This window comes from Pongo abelii, chromosome 10 (genome assembly GCF_028885655.2).
Source record: "Pongo abelii isolate AG06213 chromosome 10, NHGRI_mPonAbe1-v2.0_pri, whole genome shotgun sequence".
Taxonomy (NCBI): Eukaryota; Metazoa; Chordata; class Mammalia; order Primates; family Hominidae; genus Pongo; species Pongo abelii.
In genome coordinates, this window is record NC_071995.2 from 79,368,684 (window position 1) to 79,395,864 (window position 27,181).

A 27,181-nucleotide genomic window follows, 5' to 3' on the forward strand; every position below is an offset into this window, starting at 1 on the left:
TATGATATTGGCTGTGGGTTTGTCATAAATAGCTCTTATTATTTTGAGATACGTCCCATCAATACCTAATTTATTGAGAGTTTTTAGCATGAAGGGTTGTTGAATTTTGTCAAAGGCCTTTTCTGCATCTATTGAGATAATCATGTGGTTTTTGTCTTTGGTTCTGTTTATATGCTGGATTACATTTATTGATTTGCATATATTGAACCAGCCTTGCATCCCAGGGATGAAGCCCACTTGATCATGGTGGATAAGCTTTTTGATGTGCTGTTGGATTCTGTTTGCCAGTATTTTACTGAGGATTTTTGCATCAATGTTCATCAAGGATATTGGTCTAAAATTCTCTTTTTTTGTTGTGTCTCTGCCAGGCTTTGGTGTCAGGATGATGCTGGCCTCATAAAATGAGTTAGGGAGGATTCCCTCTTTTTCTATTGATTGGAATAGTTTCAGAAGGAATTGCACCAGCTCCTCCTTGTACCTCTGGTAGAATTCGGCTGTGAACCCATCTGGTCCTGGACTTTTTTTGGTTGGTAAGCTATTGATTATTGCCACAATTTCAGCTCCTGTTATTGGTCTATTCAGAGATTCAACTTCTTCCTGGTTTAGTCTTGGGAGGGTGTATGTGTCGAGGAATTTATCCATTTCTTCTAGATTTTCTAGTTTATTTGCATAGAGGTGTTTGTAATATTCTCTGATGGTAGTTTGTATTTCTGTGGGATCAGTGGTGATATCCCCTTTATCATTTTTTATTGCATCTATTTGATTCTTCTCTCTTTTTTTCTTTATTAATCTTGCTAGCGGTCTACCAATTTTGTTGATCCTTTCAAAAAACCAGCTCCTGGATTCATTTATTTTTTGAAGGGTTTTTTGTGTCTCTATTTCCTTCAGTTTTGCTCTGATTTTAGTTATTTCTTGCCTTCTGCTAGCTTTTGAATGTGTTTGCTCTTGCTTTTCTAGTTCTTTTAATTGTGATGTTCGGGTGTCAATTTTGGATCTTTCCTGCTTTCTCTTGTGGGCATTTAGTGCTACAAATTTCCCTCTACACACGGCTTTGAATGCATCCCAGAGGTTCTGGTATGTTGTGTCTTGGTTCTCGTTGGTTTCAAAGAACATCTTTATTTCTGCCTTCATTTCGTTATGTACCCAGTAGTCATTCAGGAGCAGGTTGTTCAGTTTCCACGTAGTTGAGTGGTTTTGAGTGAGATTCTTAATCCTGAGTTCTAGCTTGATTGCACTGTGATCTGAGAGATAGTTTGTTATAATTTCTGTTCTTTTACATTTATTGAGGAGAGCTTTACTTCCAAGTATATGGTCAATTTTGGAATAGGTGTGGTGTGGTGCTGAAAAAAATGTATATTCTGTTGATTTGGGGTGGAGAGTTCTGTAGATGTCTATTAGGTCCACTTGGTGCAGAGCTGAGTTCAATTCCTGGGTATCCTTGTTGACTTTCTGTCTCGTTGATCTGTCTAATGTTGACAGTGGGGTGTTAAAGTCTCCCATTATTAATGTGTGGGAGTCTAAGTCTCTTTGTAGGTCACTCAGGACTTGCTTTATGAATCTGGGTGCTCCTGTATTGGGTGCATGTATATTTAGGATAGTTAGCTCTTCTTGTTGAATTAATCCCTTTACCATTATGTAATGGCCTTCTTTGTCTCTTTTGATCTTTGTTGGTTTAAAGTCCGTTTTATCAGAGACTAGGATTGCAACCCCTGCCTTTTTTTGTTTTCCATTTGCTTGGTAGATCTTCCTCCATCCTTTTATTTTGAGCCTATATGTGTCTCTGCACGTGAGATGGGTTTCCTGAATACAGCACACTGATGGGTCTTGAGTCTTTATCCAATTTGCCAGTCTGTGTCTTTTAATTGGCGCATTTAGTCCATTTACATTTAAAGTTAATATTGTTATGTGTGAATTTGATCCTGTCATTATGATGTTAGCTGGTTATTTTGCTCATTAGTTGATGCAGTCTCTTCCTAGTCTTGACGGTCTTTATATTTCGGTATGATTTTGCAGTGGCTGGTACCGGTTGTGCTTTTCCATGTTTAGCGCTTCCTTCAGGAGCTCTTTTAGGGCAGGCCTGGTAGTGACAAAATGTCTCAGCATTTGCTTGTCTGTAAAGTATTTTATTTCTCCTTCACTTATGAAGCTTAGTTTGGCAGGATATGAAATTCTGGGTTGAAAATTCTTTTCTTTAAGAATGTTGAATATTGGCCCCCAGTCTCTTCTGGCTTGTAGGGTTTCTGCCGAGAGATCTGCTGTTAGTCTGATGGGCTTCCCTTTGATGGTAACCCGACCTTTCTCTCTGGCTGCCCTTAACATTTTTTCCTTCATTTCAACTTTGGTGAATCTGACAATTACATGTCTTGGAGTTGCTCTTCTCGAGGAGTATCTTTGTGGCATTCTCTGTATTTCCTGAATCTGAATGTTGGCCTGCCTTGCTAGATTGGGGAAGTTCTCCTGGATAATATCCTGCAGAGTGTTTTCCAACTTGTTTCCATTCTCCCCGTCACTTTCAGGTACACCAATCAGACGTAGATTTGGTCTTTTCTCATAGTCCCACATTTCTTGGAGGCTTTGCTCGTTTCTTTTTATTCTTTTTTCTCTAAACTTCCCTTCTCGGTTCATTTCATTCATTTCATCTTCCAGGGCTGATACCCTTTCTTCCATTTGATCGCATCGGCTCCTGAGGCTTCTGCATTCTTCACTTAGTTCTCGAGCCTTGGTTTTCAGCTCCATCAGCTCCTTTAAGCACTTCTCTGTATTGGTTATTCTAGTTATACATTCTTCTAAATTTTTTTCAAAGTTTTCAACTTCTTTGCCTTTGGTTTGAATATCCTCCCATAGCTCAGAGTAATTTGATCGTCTGAAGCCTTCTTCTCTCAGCTCGTCAAAGTCATTCTCCGTCCAGCTTTGTTCTGTTGCTGGTGAGGAACTGCGTTCCTTTGGAGGAGGAGAGGTACTCTGCTTTTTAGAGTTTCCAGTTTTTCTGCTCTGTTTTTTCCCCATCTTTGTGGTTTTATCTACTTTTGGTCTTTGATGATGGTGATGTACAGATGGGTTTTTGGTGTGGATGTCCTTTCTGTTAGTTTTCCTTCTCACAGACAGGACCCTCAGCTGCAGGTCTGTTGGAGTACCTGGCTGGCTGTATGAGGTGTCAGTCTGCCCCTGCTGGGGGGTGCCTCCCAGTTAGGCTGCTCGGGGGTCATGGGTCAGGGACCCACTTGAGGAGGCAGTCAGCCAGTTCTCAGATCTCCAGCTGCATGCTGGGAGAACCACTGCTCTCCTCAAAGCTGTCAGACAGGGACATTTAAGTCTGCAGAGGTTACTGCTGTCTTTTTGTCTGTGCCCTGCCCCCAGAGGTGGAGCCTACAGAGGCAGGCAGGCCTCCTTGAGCTGTGGTGGGCTCCACCCAGTTCAAGCTTCCTGGCTGCTTTGTTTACCTTAGCGAGCCTGGGCAATGGCGGGCGCCCCTCCCCCAGCCTCGCTGCGGACTTGCTGTTTGATCTCAGACTGCTGTGCTAGCAATCAGCGAGACTCCGTGGGCGTAGGACCCTCTGAGCCAGGTGCGGGCTATACTCTCCTGGGGCACCGTTTCCTAAGCCCATCGTAAAAGCACAGTATTCCGGTGGGAGTGGCCCAATTTTCCAGGTGCCGTCTGTCACCCCTGGAAAGGGAACTCCCTGACCCCTCGCGCTTCCCAAGTGAGGCAATGCCTCGCCCCTGCTTCGGCTGGCGCACGGTGAACTCACCCACTGACCTGCGCCCACTGTCTGGCACTCCCTAGTGAGATGAACACAGTACCTCAGATGGAAATGCAGAAATCACCTGTCTTCTGCGTCGCTCGCGCTGGGAGCTGTAGACGGGAGCTGTTCCTATTCGGCCATCTTGGCTCCTCCCCCAAGTCTTTTCACATTTATGTTGTGCACTGAAAATATCCTAGAATAGTAATTCCAGAATTTTGCTCTCCTCAGGTCACTGTTCTTTTTTTCTCAATTTCCACACTCTAAGAAACCAACATGACTCTTCTTTCACTTAGAAGAATAAGTCAAACTGGTGTTAATTTTGCTAACACCCCACCTCTGTACTTTATCATTCTGAGCATCTAGAAATGTTTAAATATCTAAAAATTTCATGTACTTTGATTGGTCTTGGGGTTATAAAGATACATGTTCCCAAGGAGCTCATAGTACAGTGTGGGAAATAGACAAAAACAAAAGAAGTCTAGAATGAGATACATGTTCATAGCAAAGACAGAAACAGAATGTTATTGGAACATAGGAGTGGAAGTGTTTGAATCTCCATGAATCTTTATGAAATGATATGAAAAATTAAGGGAATAGTAAAATATACTACATTGTTCAGGATCAGTAGACAGGTTTTTGTTTGTCAACTGTTTGTGTTTTACTTTGATGATAAATGAATTAACTCTTCTTACACACACACACACACACACACATTTTATATACATATAAACGGGTCCTGAGGGCATTTGAAAATGAAAAAAAAAAACAAACAAACAAACAACACAAACACCCATGCTCTCAATGAACCACTAATGGGGTCAACACAATTGTATTTTTCTATTTCATTTTTTCCATTCTGCAGTATGGTGCTTTCTGCCAAAGATGGTTATTCTCCTTCATCTTTTAGTACTCTTGTATTCCTTTTGATTGAAGAACCTTTTTTGACTTCCAAGGCCACAATGGCATTTACTTCTTCACCAGCTATTTCTCCTACATATGTCCTTGGGATAGGAAAAATATATACTTGAAATTAGAGTAATCTTTATCATAGGATCACACAAGAAGGAACAAATTCATATTTATAAGAATATTTGCTGCCTTAGCCGATACTTATGTATGTATTTTTTGTGTATATCCTTACTTAGAATATAGCAATCAAATTTGGAGCTAAAATTAGCAGGGACAATGTCAAGGTGAAATATATTTTATCTTTGATCATTAGATGAACATGGCAGATCGTTTACAGAGATGAACTCAATTGCTCTTTTAAAAACTGAAAAGCACTAGCTGTGATTTCTACTTTGGAAGTACCTCACTCCAATTCTGTGATGTGTGTTTGGTTACATTTGGACCCAAACAAGAAATGACTGTCATCATTATACAGTCTGATGTATTGGTTATATTGCTGTATTCCTCTGACATAATGAGTGTGGTTAAATAATGTTTTTAAAATGTAAATACAATTATTTAGATTTATTTTCCAGGAATAATTTGAATTCACTATCTCATATTCAGGTTCAAAACATTATTTGTGGCTGGAGAACGATGTGATGTAGAGACCCTGGAATGGTCCAAAAATGTCTTCAGAGTACCTGTCTTAGACCATTGGTGGCAAACTGGTGAGCATTTTCCTAGCATGTACATAAATATTAAAGAAATGTTCCAAAAGGCTGCAAGGATTGGAGGAAACTTTTGAGCTATGACCAGCAGATCAGACACAAACTCAGGATTCAAGTGGTTCATGTTTCAGTAAAAATAAGCAATTTTTTTATTGTTGTATTATTAATAATGTCTTCATAAGTGACATTGATGCCACCATTCTCTTGGTCCCTAGGTATAAAGCCCTAAAGACCTCTTTATCTTCTCTTCTTTGTTTCTTATATCTGGTAAGTTACTAAGTCTCAGATTTTCCTTTGAAGTGTCTGTTGGGTTCATCCCACCTTCAGTATTCCCCTTGCCTTTGAGCTCTGGCAGCTGCATTGTCCTCTGTCCTGATTTAAAGTTTCCTAATCACTCATCTCTGTTCTCTCTGCTTTTTGATACACCCTGCACACTGCTCCCAGAGTCCTTTTATGAAGCCCTCTTCCTCTCATAGGACTCTCTGGCCACCTTCTTGTGTTCTATAATATCTAATATATTCTGCCCAGCATTAAAGGCAGAGAAATTTATTTTTCTTCAAAACAATTGTCATTACATATGTAATTTATTCATTTAAGTTATTTTGTTTATTCTCTATAGTCCTCCCTCTAAGTGTTCCCTGGGAAACAAATTTTCATATTAAATGGATCAACTATAAACTTTGGAATAAGCAGACAACCACCACAACAATAACTCTTTCTGCTTCTTCTTTTGAGGGATGGCTATATATATGAGAATGGGTACATTGTCTAGAAGTCATTTACCTCCTCACAAAGTACAGAGATTTAAAAAAATTTGACTCACTGAAAGCAGCTATGAGTCATGGGAGCCCTACAACCTTCATATGTACATATTTTATTTCAGTCCCACTTAGTTCAATGAATTAGATCAACCTTTTTATATACATATTTTCAGTATTCTCACCTTCTCTGCATCTGGGGCAGAATATCAAATTTGGGTTAAAAATTAGTAAGATTACTTTGCAAAAACTTAGCTCTGACTGTAAAAATTATTTTCATGTAAAAGATTAACTGAATGACTAAGCCTAAAATTCAGTATTTGATACTTCAGAAATTTCTGATTCTGACAAATTTTACTTTTTATATTATGTCCTTGAATATTGTTATTTAAAAATGTGTTTTCTGGCTGGGCATGGTGGCTCATGCCTATAATTCCTGCACTTTGGGAGGCAAAAACAGCAGATCACTTGAGATCACTTGAGGTCAGGAGTTAGAGACCAGCCTGGCCAACATGGTGAAACCCCATGTCTACTTAAAGTACAAAAAATTAGCTGGGCATGATGGAGCATGCCTGTAATCTCAGCTACCCAGGAGGCTGCGAATTGCTTGAACCCGGGAGGAGGAGGTTGCAGTGAGCCAAGATCCTATCATTGAACTCCAGCCTGGGCAATAGAGCAAGACTCTGTCAAAAAAAAAAAAAAAAAGAAAAGAAATAAAAAAATGTTTTCTACACATCCTTTGTAATATGAAATATAAAATGAATAATCAGAGCAGAGGACACTTTCCTTACATAAGATGAAAATCAGAAAGAAGCTTTCTGTTCCCTCCAGTTTTATTTACTAAGGGGAAAATTATTTAAACTCAGATTTGTAACTCTTTAGTAAATACAAAGTATAAGAATGAATTTCAAGAACAATCAATGCTATGTGTAGAAATACATAAAAACAAGTGAAGAATTATTGCATCTGCAAGAAGAATGTTTACAGCATTTATGTATCCCCTATTAGCCAGGAAAGTTTTAACAGTTATTTTCTTGGTCATGAACTGGAAAATGTTTTGTCACCTTTAAGATAATTTCTCTTATCTGGTCAAAATGGGGGACTATTTCCCATACAAACATGACCTGACACAAACACTTGCAGAAGAGTTCTGTTTTTCCCTCTTGAAGGTGACTGTGCCAAAACTCACTGAAGAAAACTAGCACATTCACAAATAAAATTATAAAATTCTTTTGCTTTTTCTTATAGACACCTTTATATATAATAGCCTGTGTGGATGTATGTAGTTAGTGTATTCAGGCTTACAAAAAAGGTCACTGAAGCCTGTGACACAAGCATATGAGGTCCCTCATGGATACTGAGTTCCATGAGAATTTGCAATTTTTCTTTAATGTATTGTTCCAAGGGAATTAATAGCTACATTGTGTCAATGTGCTGTCACTGTAATCAGGTTGGAGTGACAGTTAATTGCCATGGAAAACATGTGGATTTTCCTAATAAAATGAATGATTATTTCCATATCCATTGTCCTCATCCCGTTTGTTTTTACAGCCTTTGTTTGGTATTCCATCCTATTAAACTATACAAATATATTTGGATGGGTAGATAGGTAGCTAGTAGCTAGATCGCTAGATCATTTGGTGCTTTGTAAAATAATTTCATTATAGGTGATGCAGAGGTTGGCTACTAACAGGAAACTAGTTAGGATCTCTATTCATTTGCATAGAAAAAAATCAATTTATCATTTTCAAAGTTGTATGTTGTGATAAGTAGTTATAAAATGATACTGAAGGGCTGGGTGCGGTGGTTCAAGCCTGTAATCCCAGCACTTTGGGAGGCCAAGGTGGACAGATCACGAGGTCAGGAGTTCGAGACCAGCCTGACTAACATGGTGAAACCCCGTCTCTACTAAAGATACAAACAAATTAGCCAGGTGTGGTAGTGGGTGCATGTAATCCCAACTACTCGGGAGGCTGAGGCAGGAGAATGGCATGAACCCGGGAAGTGGAGCTTGCAGTGAGCTGAGATCGCACCACTGCACTCCAGCCTGGGTGACAGAGCGAGACTCTGTCTCAAAAAAATAAATAAATAAATAAAAATAAAAATAAAATAAAATAAAATTTCAACCATTCTTTCTTAAGGTGCTATCAAATTGATGTTTGATTCCGGGGAAAAGGGCAAGTATGTTATGAGTTATTATGAAATCTTACAAAAAGAAAAACATCTGGTGTTTCAAGTGCATTCATGAGTTTCCTAGTTTTGTATGTCAAATAGATGGTGGTACATTTATTTCCCCAAGAAGTGTGCTAGGAAACTCATGTTAATGTTTAAGAGAAGGTTAGCTTTAACCAAATAATACTTTGCTTTATTTCAAATTTCAAGTTTTCTACAGGGTCCGTTTTTCTTGTTATTGACTTAGAAGTTGATATTTTTTACATAGTTGCACACTTTTATGGGCCTTTCATATAAATTCATATGTGTATAAATAATTCATGAATTTGCTCTCTGATTACATTGATACATGTGTACAAATGAGCTGCTTAGAAACTGTGATGTGTAATTTGAAATTAGTAAGGGATATGTTAAGTAACTAAAATGTATGAATAAAAATTAAGCAGTTCCTGTGACTTGAGTTGTAAGAAGGGACACTGCAGTCAATTCATTTATATGACTGTGTTTTGTTAATCAGCGTTCTCCAGAGGGACAGAATTTGTAGATATAGATACAGCTATATGAGAGGAAACTTTTTAGAGAGATTGGCTGACATGATTATGGAGGCTGAGAAGTCCCGTAATAGGCCATCTGCAAGCTGGAGACCCTGGAATTCTGGTAGCATGGCTCAGTCCAAGTCCAAAGGCCCCAGAATGAGGGAAGCCAATGAATGATGTCACTCTTAGTTTAAGACCAAAGGCTTGAGAACTCAGGGGGCCACTTGTATAAGTTCTGGACTCCAAAGATGGGGGAGCCTGGAGTTGTTGTCCAGGGATAGGAGAAGAAGAGTGTATTCCAACTTCAGCAGTTGGATGCACACATTCACCTTTCCTCTGTTCTTGTTCTTTCTGGTTCTGCCTGCTTGGATGGTGCCCACTCGCACTGAGGAAAGATCTTCTCATCTTGTCCACTTAGACTCACATATTAGTCTCTTCTGGAAACATCTTCACGGACACAACCAAACATAATGCTTTAACAGATTGCTAGGTATTTCTTAATTCAGTCAAGTTGACACCTAAAATTAACCATCACACATTATTATTGTTACTCTAGTGCAACTTGTATTAGTACCAACTGATTTTAGTGACTAACATCCTCTTTATTTCATTAAAAAGACATTCTTTTATATCTGATTCAAATAATATCTAATAATCTAAGTTGAGAACTAATCTGTGGAAAATACAAGAACAGATTAGCACCCTCCACCCCTCACAGGAGCATTTTAATAAAGAATTGGTGCTGTTCAGCACCACTGAAGCATGAATCTCTTGCTTTGGAGTATAATAATGTAAATATTTAATGCTCTCATGAAGGAGGTTGGTCTTGTCAAGTTTAGAGAGGAGAGTTGTCTCTATTTGTTTCTAAATCTGTATAAAAGCCAAATTGTCATTCACCCAGATGTATTATCTTCACAGTAACTCATCCATAAAAAGATTAAAAACATCTGGATTATTGACTGAATTTTTCATTTTCTTTTTTACCCAGAGATAGAGAAACAGAGGTTTTATAATCATAATTTAAAAAGGGAAAACAAAAAGATAATGGTTTCATTAAAATATGGTAATCCATGTGCCAAAAAAAAGAAATGAACAGCCAGAACTTCCTTATCCTCGGCTGCACGATCCCCAAATAAAACGCTATATTGTTATAGAGGTCAGACAGGAAGCACAATTTTAGAAGAAAAGAACTGTCAGTGCAGTGCATGGTGGCCTTCGTGGGATTTTTTTTTTTTTTTTTGTGATTTAAGATCACTGTAAAGGAATTATTGTTTTTATGAGTAAAAGAGCTAGTACAAAAAAAAGATTTGTTAAAGTTCAGAGACTTACTATTAAATCCTAAACACAGTAGATCTATTTTTTTCTATCCTTCCTTCCTCCTCTTCTTCCTTCCTTCCCTCCCTTCCTCCCTCCCCCCTCGCTCTCTTCCTCCCTTCTTTCCTCCTTACCTCTCTTCCACCCTTCTTCCCTCCCTCCCTTCTTTTATTTCTTCTTTCCTTCATTCATTCCTATTTGCTATAAGATATGGTGTTGGTTTAGAAATGATTGTAACAAAACATCCTGGAGTCCCAATGTTTAATGTTATTTAATCCTAGATAAAAACTCTTTGTTCTTTCTCTTGCTTTCACTCAGTTAATTCATGACAGCTACAAAGATAGAATACTCAACTTCCACAATGGCTTTTATAAGGGACAACTTAATGAAGGATTTAGTTCAACAAAATTCAGATTATTTTTACCTGTTGACAGGACACTGTTTGTGTACTTACCATCAGAAGATCTAGAGCTTATATTGAAAGTGTTTCAAGTGTCCTTATGTCCAGGTACTGATGACATAGTTGAAATCAAGTAATGACCACCAACTTGAGCAGCACTAGGTGATTTTGTTGTTTGTTTGTTTTCATCACTTTAATGGAGGAATAAAATGCTTAGATAATTCACATAATTTGTTAAACTCTAAGGAGGAATTTCAATGAGAAAACAGTAGTTATCTAATGAACTGAGACATTGGTGATGATTGAAATGTTTGATCTTACTTTATCTGCCTTGAGCCATCTTTGTGGAGTTCGTCTATCTTGGTGGAATTTGAGTATTTCACTCCATAATTGACTGAACTGCTTTAGTTTTAATTGCAACTGCAGTTCTGAAGTAACTATAGTCTATATACAGCCTAACTCTTCCTCCTTTGGGGAATAATCTGATAATTCTGGATTTTGTTAAAGTGGACCCAAAGGCTCCTGCAAACTTCAGTCATGCCAGCTCCTAAATCTAAACTATTGATTCTAAGGGTACACATACCCTAATACTATGTTATTAAAATGTGTCAGGGCAGCTTGACATGATTTCTTATTTTTGCATAGCTTGGCAAGTTAGAATTCCTGACAGCAGACAACTGAGACAAGACTTTAAACTACAAAAGTTGATGAGGTTGATCAAATTTAATCCTTATTCTTAGGGATATCTGGAGAAGATTCACTAGCCCAGAAATTTTTTAAGACAGCAATACATTTTATTTACAAAAATCAAAACCACAAAATAGAACAATTACTGAGTTTGATAACAGAGATCTCTGTGGGAAATGTTACAGGCAGAACTACAGCCCTTTCTCATTCCTCCTAAGTAAACAAATTTTAAAACACTTAACTAGGATTTGAGGATTTGATAGGTAAGGTATTAAAGTCTAAGTCACTTTTTTTCTTGATCATCCTCTTCCATTGTTACTCTTGAATTCTCAGACATTTTTCTTTCATGTCTCCATGTTGATATACTGAATTGCAGTTGGATTTTAATCTGTCAGCCTGCAGTTCTCTATATTTAGGCTATAAAAGGGAATTTTATATCCCTGGAATCAGCATTAAGAATATTATGCCTCTTGTTATTTCTTTCACTTTTTAAAACATTTTACAACTGTGTGTTAGATGTGCGACTTTCTTCAAATTTACTTAGCTTGTGTCCTGTGCAAAATCTTGTATATTTACTGCAAAATACATTCCTAGGCATATCTAGGCGTAAGAGGCCCATGTGGCTGATGTGACAATGAAGAAAGTACATTCTTGGTGACTTGAGGACTCCATCTTGAATTATTTAAAAACCTGTTTTCTGTGGTTTGGGTACCAATAGCCATTAGCAAATATTCCTCTGTCTGCAGATCAGGGAGCAAAATATTTCCATGTGCTATCAAATGCTGCCTTCTGGATTTTGCTTTTTAACTACTTGTTATTCTCTGCTTCTGTATTTTACTCAGTAATTTCTGAGTCTATCAAAATTGCGCTATGGCGGGAGGGTTTCTTTAAAGTACATGTCTGTGTTTCAAAGATAATGGATTGAGCTAGTGTGAAATGCAAACTGTAGAGCTCAAAGAGCTGGGTTGTACTGAACCGGCAAAACATGGCCCCATGAACCGGGTTGCCCAGGAGATACCCTAGGCTACTTTCAAATAGTAGAATGCAAATAATCTTTCAGTAATATGAATGACTTAACTACTGTCTGATACATCTTTGTTTTTCACAATTTAATGGTCAGAAATACATTTATTTTTTTTCTTTCATTCATAGAAAAGATATTTTTTGGTAAATTTAGCATGAGAAGTTGTGATGGGGGAAAAAGCAGTTATATAGACACAGTGTCATCTCAGCAACGTGTAACTAGAGATGGCGTGACAGCATCCATCTGGTGAGAAAGAAAAGGAGCCCTATGTCATTATTGTTGCCTGGCAACAGCATTTTTTCTCATTTAGAGTAGTCTTCATTAGTTTAAAGTAGGTGATTTTTACTGATAATTTGAAAAGCCGGAGCTTAGGAGTAAGCTACATGAATTTGGTTTGTGGAAAGAATAACCTTTTGTCAAATGTAAGGCATGCTTAATAAGGCTTTCTCTTTCTGAAAGTGAATAGCTGTTTACCAACTGCTAATCCACCTGAGAATGAATTCCCAAAGCAAACACCCTCATTGAATCAGACATTTCATCTTTATAGCATTATAATATAAAAAGAACATCATTTAAAAAAAAATTACACAAATTAGTTCAGAGATGTAGAATTGTGTTTTAGAATCACTATTTGTGCTCATTATTATATCAGTAGCAATGCTTTGGCAAGAGACTAAACGCTGGGAAATCGATTAATAATATAAAGTTGTTTTGGCCTTTGAAATATCTGTTCTAATTCTCCTCGTATCTGGGCAAGGGTCACGTATAAACCACATTAGAAAGGTGAAAATATGTCATGTTTTTATAGATCTTCACAAGAACAAGAGTTATCTATACCTTCCCTTGACAAACTTTACTGTCTGAAAATTTGATTCCCCCTGTTACATGTAAACCCCTGCACTGGGCCTACTGCCCCCACAAAACAATTCCCCATCCCTCTTTTGCTGTGAATTTTAATTTGGAAAACAGCAGGTGGCTATTGTCCTTGGAGAAACAATGTGGGTAGCAAGAAGTGATGCAGAATCCAGTAGGACTGCCTTTACATCCCAATTCAGCCACTTACTCTATAGCCAAGGGCAAATCCTTGGTCTTAAGTTTCCTCAGGACTAATTAAAAGCTTTAAGTAAAGTGAAATATGTACTAACAACCTAGAAGAATTCCTGGCATATAGTCAGCACTCAAAAAATATTATTTTTATTTTCCTTTCTATAAATAGCCCTTCATTAATGTAAAGGCCATCTTTAGAATCTTGGCCTGTAAATAATTCAGATTCAAAAAAACTTAGACTGTAAAAGCGGAACTTATGTTTCAGAAAATGTAACCGTAGAGATTTTACTTTCCTTGAGTCAACTAGCTAGTTGACATTAGTTCTGTGCTGTCCTGGGTCCTCTCCCCATAGCTTTTATCTCACGCCTTCATTAACTCAGCGTTTCTTATCTAGTTAAACACAGCATTATTTATGGGCTTCTCCCTTGAGTCCTCCACAGTTAGAGGCAATGTGCTGGTAAGGGAGTAGGATAAGACCAGTGTCTCATAGCTCGAATTAATGGTCTTCTTCCTGTACAAAAAGTTAGGTTTCTTCGAATTAAGTATTTTAAACTAAAATCCTACCATCTCCTGAACACAAAGATTAAATTGATTTTCTTTCACTAGTGTACATCTCACTGTTTCTGCTTTCTTTCTGCTACCTATTCAAGTTATTTATAGTTCACTGTAAAGATTCAGAGGTGGGGAGAATGGTTTCTTTACAAATTGCCTCTATGCCCATCATGATGCTGTGATTAATATGATTCAGCAGTACTAGGTTGCTGCATTGATTTATTCCTAAGTCTTCCACTCGCAGCATGGGCTACCGACTTCTAAATCCATATTGTTTTAATGTAGTTTCTGTAAAGGCAGAATGGCAGATTGCCAGGTGCAGCGGGAGCTCTCATTTATAGAGCTGGACTTGTGAACTTGCCACCACATCTTCCTCTTAACCTTTGTGCACATCTAGTTTTCTTTAACTTTTGAGCCATATCCCTGGGGGTTAACTGGGCCTTTTCCCTCTTGCTTTTGCCCCATATCCAGACAATCACCAAGACCTTTTGATCTTGAGTATAATTAAAACTTGGCCTATCTTCCACTGCCAGTCACCTGCACCAGACCATCCACATCTATCTGATTTATTGCTTTAGGTTGGGATCATCAGTTTAGTGCTCCAGTTAGCAACTGAAGAGATTTTTCTATAATGCAATTCTAAGCGAATTGCCTCTATGAAACCCCCCGTGTCTCCCATTGTTCCTGGAACAATATTCAAATTTCTTAACATGGGATTTTCATCCCTCTGTTTACTTCTTTCATTGGTCTCTCATCATCTCCCTAAGTACACCTGCCTCCCGCAAGCTTTGCTCTGCTGAATAACTCACAGTCCTTTGATGGTCTAACTTCTGAAACTTTATACATGCTGCAATTTCTATTTGGCATGTATTTATACCCTCAACACCCCCTTCTCCCCAAAAGAAATACCTTTTAGTGAATAGAATATATTCAATAAATACTTATTGAATGACTGTCCTTTGAATATCATTCTTGGAATAAGAAAATGTTGTAAAGGAATTATAATAGTAACATATAGCTTTTTTCTTCCTGGAGTCCTCTATTTTTCTTTTCTCTCTGGTTCATTTTGGGATTACATTCTGTGATTTGCTACTTATTTTTTTTGGGTCCCTGATCTTTATCATGGGAGCCTAAAATCATGTTAGAAGTATGCATTTACTAGTCAGCAAACATTTCCCAAGCACAGAATGTCAGGGACTGGACTGCTGGTCCTGCCGATGCAAATGATTCTCAGGCACACAGACTGATTTCAACTGCAGGCTAGGAGAATGTTTTTTGTTAACTACATGCACTTTTTTTTGAGACTTGCACTAAATCTTTTTAAAAAGGTTATATAACATTTTTAATGGGAAATGTTCCAAGTATTTATTGCTATGTAAAAAAAAAAAATTACTCCAGAACCTGGCAGCTTAAAACAACAACCATATCTCATGATTTTGTGGATCATAGGTAGAAATCAGCCAGGGATTCTGGTGCTCCAAGTATTGTTGACTAAAACAACTCGGACAGTATTCTGTGATGAATTTGTTACCTGAAAGAGCTCCTGATCCAGACCCCAAGAAGGGGTTCTTGGACCTCACACAAGATTGAATTCAGGGTAAGTCCATAGAGTAAAGTGAAAGCAAGTTTATTAGGAAAGTAAAGGAATAAAAGAGTGCTACTCCATAGGCAGAGCAGCCCAAACGGCTACTGGTTGGCTATTTTTATGGTTATTTTTAATTATATGCTAGACAAAGGGTGGATGTTTCATGAGTTTTCCAGGAAAGGGGTGAGAACTTCCCAGAAGTGAGGGTCCGTCCCCTTTTTAGACCATATAGGGTAACTTCCTGACATTGCCATAGCATTTGTAAACTCCTGGCACTGGTGAGCATGTCTTTTAACATGCTAATGCATTATAATTAGCATACAATGAGCAGTGAGGATGACCAGAGGTCTCTTTCATAACCATTTTTGTTTTGGTAGGTTTTGGCCAGCTGCTTTATTTACCTCATGCTGTTTTATCAGCAAGGTCTTTGTGATCTGTATCTTGTGCCAACTTCCTATCTCATCCTGTGACTAAGAATGCCTAACCACTTTGGAAAGCAGCCCAGTAGGTCTCAGTATTATTTTACACAGCCCCTATTCAAGATGGAGTTGCTCTGGTTTGAATGCCTCTGACATATTTTCCTCCTCCCTTTTATAAGAGAACCCTAATCCTAAGGGTTGTAGAGGGATTAAAATCCATCTTCTGTAACTTCTTCAGGCTGAATAGGGTGATATTCCTGCCTATTAGGGTCTCTTGTATTCAGGTTAGAGAGGACCTTAGTCAGAAAGCATCAGTATGTTGAGGACCACTCATAACTCTTGGATTCCATCAAAAGGTGATATCTGAAAGATTTAAAAGTGTTCAATTTAAGAGAACATTGAGTAAGCTTATCCTGCATTCCTACACATAGAGTACAACAGCAATATATTCCACAATAGTAAAGCAAAATAAGTAAAAACTATCCCAAGTAAACTAAATAAGAAGGCAACTGTTGGACCAAACTGATATGGGGTTGCTAGCTGATTCCAATATATACCCAGAATTAGAATACTAATCTGGAATTTTACATTACCCATCTCTGTTGTTTCTTCTGAGCTGCAGTCAGAGATCACTGATTGGTTCACAGGAATAATCAAGGTCAGTCTAAATTACAGAAAAAAACTCAAAAACAACTGATGAGACTGGAATCTAATAGCAGGTATACCGTAGTTCTTGAAAAATAATTTTCTTTCTCCAGTCTCCCATTTTCACTAAAGATAAATCATGATAAGACTGATTTGCTGGTAAAAATAAGCTTTAGTCTTATACTTGGCCTAATTATTTGTATAAAGTGCAGCAAGAATAATTATTTTTCACATAGGCTTTTTAAATTTGGCTTTGATGGAATTTTAATTCATTTTTAATTTAATTAATTAATTTGCCATTGTTGTTGTTTTTTTAAGACAGGGTTTCACTTTGTTGCCCAGGCTGGAGTGCAGTGGTGCTATGAGGCTATTGAGTTCCCAGAATCAAGTGAGCCTCCCACCTCAGCCTGCCCACTAGCTGGGACTGCTGGGTGTGCACCACCATACTTGGCTAATTTTTGTATTTTGTATTTTGTATTTTTGTAAGATGGGGTTTCACCACGTTGCCCAGGCTGGTATCAAACTTGTGGGCTCAAGCAATGCACCTGCCTTGGCCTCCCAAAATGCTGGAAATGCAGTCATGAACCTCTTTTTTTTTTAATTTTTAATTTCAATTTTTGTGGGTACATGATGTATATATTTATAGGTTGCACAAAATATACAGGCATGCAGTATGTAATAATCACATCATGTCAAAATGGGTAGATTAAGGATTTTTTATAAGAACTGCTAAATTCTCTTTTAGAAATGTATCAATTTTATACATGTTCACACTTACATAACAAAAGGGATTATCTTTGGTTTATGTGGACCATCTACCCACACAGTCTGTCTGTCATCTGCCACCCAACTGGGCCCTAGTTTTTCTGTCAGTCTTGTGAATTATCATGTGAATTGGTCCCTGATGTTTAGAAAGCCACAGAAATCTATTAACTAGTTATTCTAATACAGCCTCTGTCTGTCTCTGCATTTCCTGCTACACATCTCTCTTGCAGCCCAAATAAATTAAACATGGACATAGAACCTGAATGGTGTGTAATTATTTAAATAAATTATATTTACATTGTTATGATTCATTAATTTTTTGTTCAGAAGCCCTCATTAGCTTACAGTGTCACTCAGACTAAGGTCTTAGGATGACTTTGAAGTATTCCTGCATGATCTGCCTCCTCACTATTTCTCTGACCTTATTTCCTATTAATACTTTTTGTTAATTCTGTGATTCTATTTCAGTCACATTGGCTGCCTCACTGTTCTCAAACACTCTAGGTATAAACTGACCTCAGGACTTCTGAACTTGAGTTTCCCTTCTCTTATATTCTTTTCCCCTAAATATCTATGTGTCACATGTCCTCTCTTCTTTCAGATGTTTACTCAAATGTCACCTTCTCAGGGAGGTCTTTCCTGTTCAATACAAAATTGAAAACCCTCTCCATGACATTTCATACTCGGTTTATGTTTCCTTTTTCTGTTAGTATTTATCACTCTTTTACACACCACATGTTTTACTCTTGTATAATATGTTGTTCATTATCTCCCCAGTTAGAAATTGGGAGGTCTTCACGCGGGTAGAAATTTTGGCTACTTTTGTTTATTGTATCTCCAGTTCTAACAACAGCACCTAGCACATAATAGCTGCTCAAAAACTATTTGCTAATAAGTGATTTGTACCACCAGTAATGCTGTTTGCAAGTATGGGAGACTGGGCTCACTTCCTGCCATAGGGATTTTTCTTCCTCTACTGAGACACAGTCTAGGTGATTTTATTCCTTTCTCATCCTCTGTCTGTTACTTGAGAGCTTCGGCAGTGGTACTTGTCTATTCCATTCTTCTCCTTCTTTGAAAGAACTATGAAAACTAGAACAAGTTATTTAAATTTGCTTGGCTAATCCTCAGAATTTTTCATCAGTAAAAAGAATACTCCTTTTTCTCCCTGTAGTCTTGTAGTAGTGGGACTAAATGCAATTATATAGATTAAAAGCACTCGATTCTTGGTATATAGCATAATTCATATTGGAAAATATGTATCTAATTGTCTTCCCTGTTTTTACTTCAGAGTTATAAATTTTAAAGTAAATTCATTTAGGTAACAGCTTATTATATAATAAAGTAGAGTGAGTCAGTAAAGACATGCAGTAAAGATACCATGAAGTTTGTCCTTTATTAAAAGCAAGGAAATTTCTCTATTAGCTTCTAACGCAGGGTGAGTACAAATGTGCTAAGGTGACATTCTTCACACCCTTCAATTCTCTGTTCATCTTCTTCCTAGCTGTCTCTTATCTAAAGAAACTATGCTGGTGATTTGCTGAACATTTTGTGTTTCTAAGGTTAGGTGCTTTTGTAAGGATTTCTCTAAATGAAGTATCCAATGCTCTTCTACAAAGAGAATGCTCTGGTTTGTTTATTGTAGCTATTTCCCAATTACAACATGACATCTAGATTTCTTGTCTCCCTAAATAACTGCTAGCCACTTAATTATAGGCCGGGTAGTGTGAAGCAGATGTTTTTAGAACATCCTTAAAATGGGGCTTTGGGAGTTCATAGGATTTCAGTTAAGGATTGCAGCATGCTTAGGGGTTGTCACTAATCAGAAGCCTATTCTGCACATGGACCAGTTTGAGAGCAAGAGTGCTTATCTTGTCTGTATGCATAAGTGTGTAAGGAAATATGTATATCTTTATATTGAAGATGCGTCAGTCCTTGCGTCCCAGGATGTTCAGAGGTACAAAGAAAGAGAACCAAAGTATCTGTAACAACAATTACGGTCTTTTTCAGCTCACTTTTGTTCTACCTATGATTCCTTAATATGCTTAGAGTCCTAGGAGCTGCCATTTTGTCTGACTGTATTTTCTACAAGTCACTAGCAATAGTTCTCTCTCCTCTCCTCTCCTCTCCTCTCCTCTCCTCTCCTCCCCTCCCCTCCCCTCCCCTCCCCTCCCCTCTCCTCTCCTCCCCTCCCCACCCCGCTCCTTCACTTCCCTTCCCTTCCCTTCCTTCCTTCTTTCTTTCCTTTTTTTTTTTTTTTTTTTGATGGAGTCTTGCTCTGTCGCCCAGGCTGAAGTGCAGTGGCGTGATCTCGGCTCACTGCAACCTCCGCCTACTGAGTTCAAGCAATTCTCCTGCCTCAGCCTCCCAAGTAGCTGGGATTACTGGCGCGTACCACCACTCCTGGCTAATTTTTGTCTTTGTAGTAGAGATGGGGCTTCACCATGTTGGCCAGGCTGGTCCCGAACTCCTGATCTCTGGTGATCCACCAGCCTCGGCCTCCCAAAGTACTGGAATTACAGGCACGAGCCACCATGCCCAGCCAGCAATAGTTCTTTTTCTAATCCTTTGAATGAATCAATCAAAATAAAGTCAACAAAACACTTGAATTACTAGTGTTCAAAGTACAAACATATATTATCTACTTTAGGCAACCTGAATGAATAATCATTTTCAGCACCCTAAAGTTTAAGACTCAAATTAATTATATAGAAAAATAAGCTTTTCATAGTTGTCTTATAATCATAATGTATAGAAAATGAAGAATAAAGGTTATAAATAAATAATTACCATAGAAAGATGCTTGGGAATCTCTGGAGGTTCGTATATCAGCTTACTTAGGGAGTGAAGATGGACAATGCTTCATTAATCCTTTCTTGCTGCCTTGCAGCTTTATTTAAGACTAGGTTATACTCTCACCTTCTTTTCCTACAACCCCCTTCTCCCAGTGCGATAGGAACAACAGAGTGATAACGTCTTTCATGAGAATCCACACTGTAAGAACTGTAGAGAGTTTGAACTCTAGGTAACTGGTGTATCCCTATTGACAAACTAAACTTAATACGAAATACTTCTAAAATAGATTTACTGTAGCAGCTTCCTTGCACCAGATAGTAGAAGTAACAAAAGCATCTTGAAGGTGGTATCTCCTTTCCTAATGTGTCTGACAAGCTTCTCTTCCTATTATCATCTTATTTGTTCTGTGTACCTTCTTTTAAGCACCTCACTCTACAAGACTGCTTCCTGTCATCACCCTGCTCTGGTCTCTCATATCCATTTCGAAGGATAGCTGAGGTGAGCACCTGGACATTTCTGAAAAAACAGAGGGGGAAATGCTGTTAACACTTCTGACCATGCAGATTTCCTCCCTTGCTTTGATTATGTTGTGGGGAAAATCGGCAGGAGTATTAGATGGCTATGGATTGCCATTTCACAAAATACCTTCCCCCCTGCCCCCCACCTTTTTTTTTGTCATGCTTGGAAAATACTTTAGAACTCTTTGTTAAACATCAGAAATGTCTGCTCTGGTTACTTGCCGATGATCCTCAGCAGTGACCACACGGCTTAGCATCTTAAGCACTAGACTGTGACTTAGGAACTGTGTTTTGATGTTCAAGAGTTCATCCTCTGTTATTGATGCCAGCTGAGCCACCATCCATAAAATGTGAATAATAAAATGAACTACTCTGGAAGGTAAAGAACAGTAATAAATTCTTCCCATCATTCTAAAGTCATATCAATATGTGATAAATTATGGTAGAGCCCATGGTAGAAGGAACACATTCTGAGTACTTCAGAAGATGGATGCCTTTAATTTTTTTGGATTACTTTAGATATGATGGGTTTGGCAGTTAATTCCTTGGGTATATGTATGTGTAGGTTATGTGTATAGTACTAAGCAAGTAATTCCCAAACTTTTCACTATCCAAATACTATTTTCCTGCCCTTTTGTACATATATATTTTGTATTCAAAAGATTGTGTTAACTCCAAACTTGCTTTTATCAATATTAATAAGTGCATCCCTCCATTAAAAATAACCACTTTCAGAACTTGTGGTTATCAGGTAATAGCTAATATTCTGTCTGTTACAACTTGAGACACAGAAAACAAATTTAGCCTTTTTGTCCATCATTGCAGGCTAGTTGTGAGAAAGTTCGTGGTTTTGATGAAATAGTCAGCAGAGTATAATCATCTTCCTCCCTGTGTTTTGGGGCTTCTAACATCCAGGAACAGCAGACTGAACAACTTGATAAAGTATTGCCAAATTCAGCTTTAGATGCAGGTTCTCTAGGCAAGTGTAGTTCTTAGGAAATTAGAGCATGATATTATCCGTATATATATACTTTTTTTAATTTATAAAGACATTTTATTAAAATGTTTTTTCTGTGTGTAATCTTCTTTTTTATTTTTATTATTATACTTTAAATTTTAGGGTACGTGTGCACAACGTGAATTAAACAATGAGAACACATGGACACAGGAAGGGGAACATCACACACCGGGGACTGTTGTGGGGTGGGGGGAGCGGGGAGGGATAGCATTAGGAGATATACCTAATGCTAAATGACGATATTATCCATATATTAAAAGTAATGGCAGAAACCGCAATTACTTTTACATCAACCTAATAATTTCAAAAATCTTTGGGTTACTTATTCCAGAGAATGAGCTAGAAATAACAAAAATATGTTGACACAGCTGTAATTAACAATGATAAATGAAATAAATTTAGGTGAGTCAAGAGTAAGCATCTTTTCTAGTGATCATTTTAGCTTTTAGTGTGTGTTATGGAACCGTCCAAGTCACATAATTTTCCATTCTTCATGCCTGCTGATCCACAATTACAAACACTAGAGCAGCCTTTCTTTTCTTTAGAAGAAACACTACTATGTAAATTTTTCTAATTATGAATTCTTAAGTTTTAATACTGTGGATATGTTATAAGTTACTAGATAGCTTTAAATTTTTAAATAATACATTTGCACTATTCATCTATTCCTAACGCAACTACATTGTATGCCAAACTAGGGTGGGGTAGAGTGTGCATGCACTCAAGAAATATTATGATTTCAAGTTAAAACATGAAGTGATAAATAATATTTCTTTCTCCAGAGACTGGATCTCCAATTACCGCATCATGTGTTGGATTAGGCAATTCTAAAACACCTCCACCAGGGCAAGCAGGAAAAAGTGTTCCAGGATACAATGGTAAGGAATGACCCTGATAATATGTAATGTTAATAAATTTGGCATTTTCTTGCATCTAGTGTGTATTATGTTGCATGAAACAAACTAGGGGCTTAATTAGAATTTGGTTGAATGAATGCCTTGTATTAAAAATGAATGCCTTAATTTTTGCTATCAAAAATATGTTGTGGATTTCCAGGATATGTTCTAAATGACTGTCATAACCACAAAAATAATATCATTCATAAGATATGTTAGGAATATGGGTGTGAAATTACTATGAACGAAACAGCTGCTGGGGGCCCAGTACTTTATATATGTCTTTTCATTTCATGCTGAAGTATATTTAATTCAGAGCTATCATTACTATTTTAGAGATGAGTTAACCAACTGGTTAACAGACTGAATAATTTTCTTAAGATAACACTGCTGGTTAGATGCTGGGGACAATGCAAACCATTGTCCTCAGAATTTGCTTGCTTTCATTTCAAAAGCTGCAATTTCTTATTATATATTACACATGCTGCCTTTTAATTTAGGAATAAGGACAAAGTTTTTAAACCTTATTGTTTAATAATAAAAACAGGCTGGAAGTGGTGGCTCATGCCTGTAATCCCAGCATTTTGGGAGGCCAAGGCAGACGGATCACATGAGGTCAGGAGTTTAAGACCAGCCTGGCCAATGTGGTGAAACCTCGTCTCTACTAAATATACAAAAATTAGCTGGGTGTGGTGGTGTGCGCCTGTAATCCCAGCTACTTGGGAGGCTGAGGCACGAGAATTGCTTGAACCCAGGAAGCAGAGGTTGCAGTGAGCTGAGATCGTGCCACTCCAGCCTAGGCAACACAGCAAGACTCTGTCTCAAAAAATAAATAAATAAATGTAAAAATAAAAATAAAAACAAAGGGGGAGGATCCCAAAAGAAAACATTTCTTTGATGCTGGCTTTATGTGACTAAAGCTATAATATCCTGTCAATTTTTGTTTTTAAATTTACGGTAGTAACCATTATTATTAAACAATTTACCCTGGATGGCTCTCTCTGGGTGTATAAATTATACAAACCACATAACTTTTCGAACATTGTTTCCTTATTTCTAAATAAGAGTAATATTTTTTATATGCTTTCCAGGGCTTCTGTTTTGTGATGTTATGCAATAAAGCATTAACACAGTGCCTACCAGTAGAAAGGCAGAATATGTCTTAGCTAGTAGCGCTACTAATATTTCAGAAAAGTCAGAGGACTGACTTGATTTAGACTAACACATTCATTTTACAGACAATGAAAATGAGGCACAGAGGTTTTGTAATTTGCTTAAGGTCACACAATTTGGCTTACTAGACCTATGAAGAAAACCCAGCTTTGGGAGACAAAATATGATTCCTAACATATGTTTCTTATTTGCATATAAACTACAAAATTCAGAGATTTGTCTTTTGCTTCTCTAACATAAAAATATTGGATTTTCCTTCTAGGACAATGGCTAGTTACAAAAAAGTGGATCATTTGGTTTAACCTAGCAGATATATTTATAAAAAGATACTTTAGATTTTTTTTTTAATTCCAGGCAGAAATAGATATTCTGTGAAGTCAGTGACTTCTCCAGCCCTGGAAAAGTGAACCCAGATTTAGTGAAATCCTCTGTTTGAACAGTCTGTCATCTCTGCTCCTTTTATCAGAAAAAATGTTTTGTGTTGAGCCATTTTTAGGGGTTTCTGATGGTGGAAGATGTTAAACACATTTCTCTGTTAGTATTTCAGTACCATTTTTATATCTAGTTGTAAGAAATAGTTAAGCTTTGTTCCCTCATGTAACTTCAATACAGAAGTTTCTCATTGTCTGAAAGCAACTGGCTTGCAGACAGTACAGGTTAAACATTTATAATCAAGGAACCAGTGACTTTATGACTGATAATTTTTATGTTTTGTGATTGTTTAGAGATTAAAATCATAATGTAATATTAAATAATATAATAATAAAAAAGGCAGGATCCTTTTAGGAAAGAAAAGAAAATCCTTTTTGTTTAAAAAACATTTAATTTAATATAACACATTTATTGAGTACCTTATGCAAGCTTGTCACTTTGCATACATTTTTAAAATACTTCTTGCATAAGCACTATGAGAAAGAAATTTCTCCCATTTCATTGACAGGGAAACTGAACGGGTTACAGAATGTGCCCAGGGCATATAGTGATTTGGCCACTGTACTGAGATTTAAGGAAACAAAGATAAATTAGCCATGGCCTCCATGAACTCACAATCTAGTTAGATACAGATACTTCTACTAACTGTCAATACAGAATTTTAAAACAAAGTGCTCCAGGAACACAAAGAAGGGAACGATTAATTTTTTTCTGAGAGCAACAACCTTCTTTTCTCATATCTGCTTAAGGTAGAATTACCTGGATGAATGAGGCCACATAAATAATCTATTAAAGCCTAGAAGATGATGACTTATCTTCATATTTAGTTTGCACCAAGGGTTACTGAATGTGGATACAAGCTTTAATCTCCTAAACTCTTTTAGGATTCTATCAGGACAGCACAGAAAGTATTGAGATAAAATTTGGGAAGATTAAATTGACCAAATTTAAAGCTCCTAAGTGGATATTAAGCTTTAAATGAGAGTAAGGGGTTTTTGGTGCTCGTAAGTATTTTATTTTTGTTGTGTGTAATATTTTTTGGTGTGTTTGAAAACTTCATTTCCTTTACTTTTTAAAAAGCTGAACATATTTTTGATGCTTCTAATAGATTACAAGGATATATTTAGTGGACATAGACATAGAGATGAAATTACCACGTTTGAAATATGATGTCTTCATTTAAGGGATATTCTGAAGGAAAATTTCTGATGTTGTTAGGAATCAAATACATGTGCTCTTTATTTTTTTGTAAGATATTTTAGTTTATATTTGTTCGTGGTCTCACAGGAATTAAAAGATTACTCTCTTAAGCTAGAGTTTTTTGGATTGAATATAAAAATATAGAAAAATGTTTAAGCTTTAAGATTATGAATTTTTATTCGAATATTTATATTTTACTTTGTAGTTATGATTTTGGATGACAACATGCAAAAACTGAAGGCTCGGTGTTTAGGAAATATTGTGGTAAAGTAAGCAAAAATTTCAATACTACTATATTAAAGGGCAAAAACTGGTGTATATACTAAGAAAAAATGGAGTCATTGCAGTGTTACTGCTGCTGAGGAGGTTGTAGAAAGAACTTGTGTGTTGCTTAAGAACTGTGTCAGCTGTGTTGTAATTTAAACATAGAAGCCCCATAAAATACGACCAATTTAAATGCAGTTTTCAAAAACCACAAATTTTGCATATTTTTAAATAACTTTTTTTCATTTTACAGGTTATGTATAGATGATAAAGTTAACTTACATGCAAAAAATATGAATAAGTAAATAAAGTTCCTGTACTCTCACCTCTCAGCAATACATTATTAACTTCATAATATACATGACTTTCTACATTTTTTTGGTATAGATTCAGGGGTACAATTGCAGGTTTGTTTCATGGGTATATTGCATAATCCTAGGGTTTGGGCTTCTAGTGAACCCATCACCCAAATAGTGAACATAGTACTCAACAGGCAGTTTTTCAACCCTTGCCTCCCTCCCTCACACCTTTTGGACTCCCCAGAGTTTCTAGTTTTCATCATTATGTCCATGTGAACCCATTATTTAGCTCTCAGTTATAAAAGATAACATGCAGTATTTGATTTTCGGTTTCTGATTTGACTTTCCACTTTTTGACAAACATTTTACAATGGTGAATCAATTTATTTTTCTGTATTACTGTTTTCCCTTAACCTTGTCTCATAAGCATGTTTAATTTTTACTCTGTTTCTTAAAATTTTTATCCCCAGTATAAGCTTCTTGGCATTTTTTGAATTTTTATGATCATAAATAATACTATATTAAACATTTTTTGGTCTTTTTTTTCTGCTTTTCTTATAATTGCAATAGTATTGAAGAGATTTCTGGAAGTATAATTACTGGGTCAAACAGTATAATCTTATAAAGTTCCTGACTTACCAAATATCCCATCTTCTTGTTAACATTTTTTAAAAATTATTGCTCATTTGATAGGCAAAACTGCTACCATTTAAAGTGAAAATATTTAAATTTACTTTAATTACATTAAGACGTGTACTTTAAAATTTATATTTTAGTGGAAGCAGAAATGGAAGTTGATTAAGTTAGAAGGTTCACAGTATGTGACATTTTAATAATTGAAAGAGAGGTTGCTTTAGTCCCTCTGATTAACATGATATTGACATCTTTACTGATAGAGTTTAAGTAGTAGAATTCACCAGGTTGAGCTACTATAAATACAGAAAATCAAGTTTTAAAAATGATTCGCTCTCCTATTTATTTCTATTGGAAGTCAAAAGAACTCTTATTACTTGGCATTCTGAGATTGGTATAAGATTGCTTCCTGTAAAGAAGATATTTTAAATTATATTAAAATTACATGAAAAACAGTAGTTAAAAAGAGGATGTTTCTTCAGGTAGAGATATTTTAACTATATAGAAAGCTAATAGAAAGCATACAAGTTATGATGTAATTCTTATCACACTTTTATCAGTAAACATGTAAGCACTATATTACTTTGTTAAAAGTTTCCATTTTAAAACAACATAACCATCAAGATGAAAAAATTAAATATTGAACGTACCATTTGTATTCACAGTTCTCTGAGCCAGAATCTGTG

At 36.7% G+C, this 27,181-nt stretch overlaps 1 protein-coding gene across 1 annotated transcript in view; it reads left to right on the forward strand.

Moving 5' to 3' along the window:
- The window catches only part of ACSS3 (acyl-CoA synthetase short chain family member 3), a 177,394-nt gene that overhangs the window by 117,580 nt on the left and 32,633 nt on the right, over positions 1-27,181 (forward strand). The window contains 3 exon segments of the mRNA NM_001131409.1: positions 5,259-5,362; positions 22,381-22,476; positions 25,505-25,568. Coding sequence (NP_001124881.1) covers positions 5,259-5,362; positions 22,381-22,476; positions 25,505-25,568 — 264 coding nt within the window.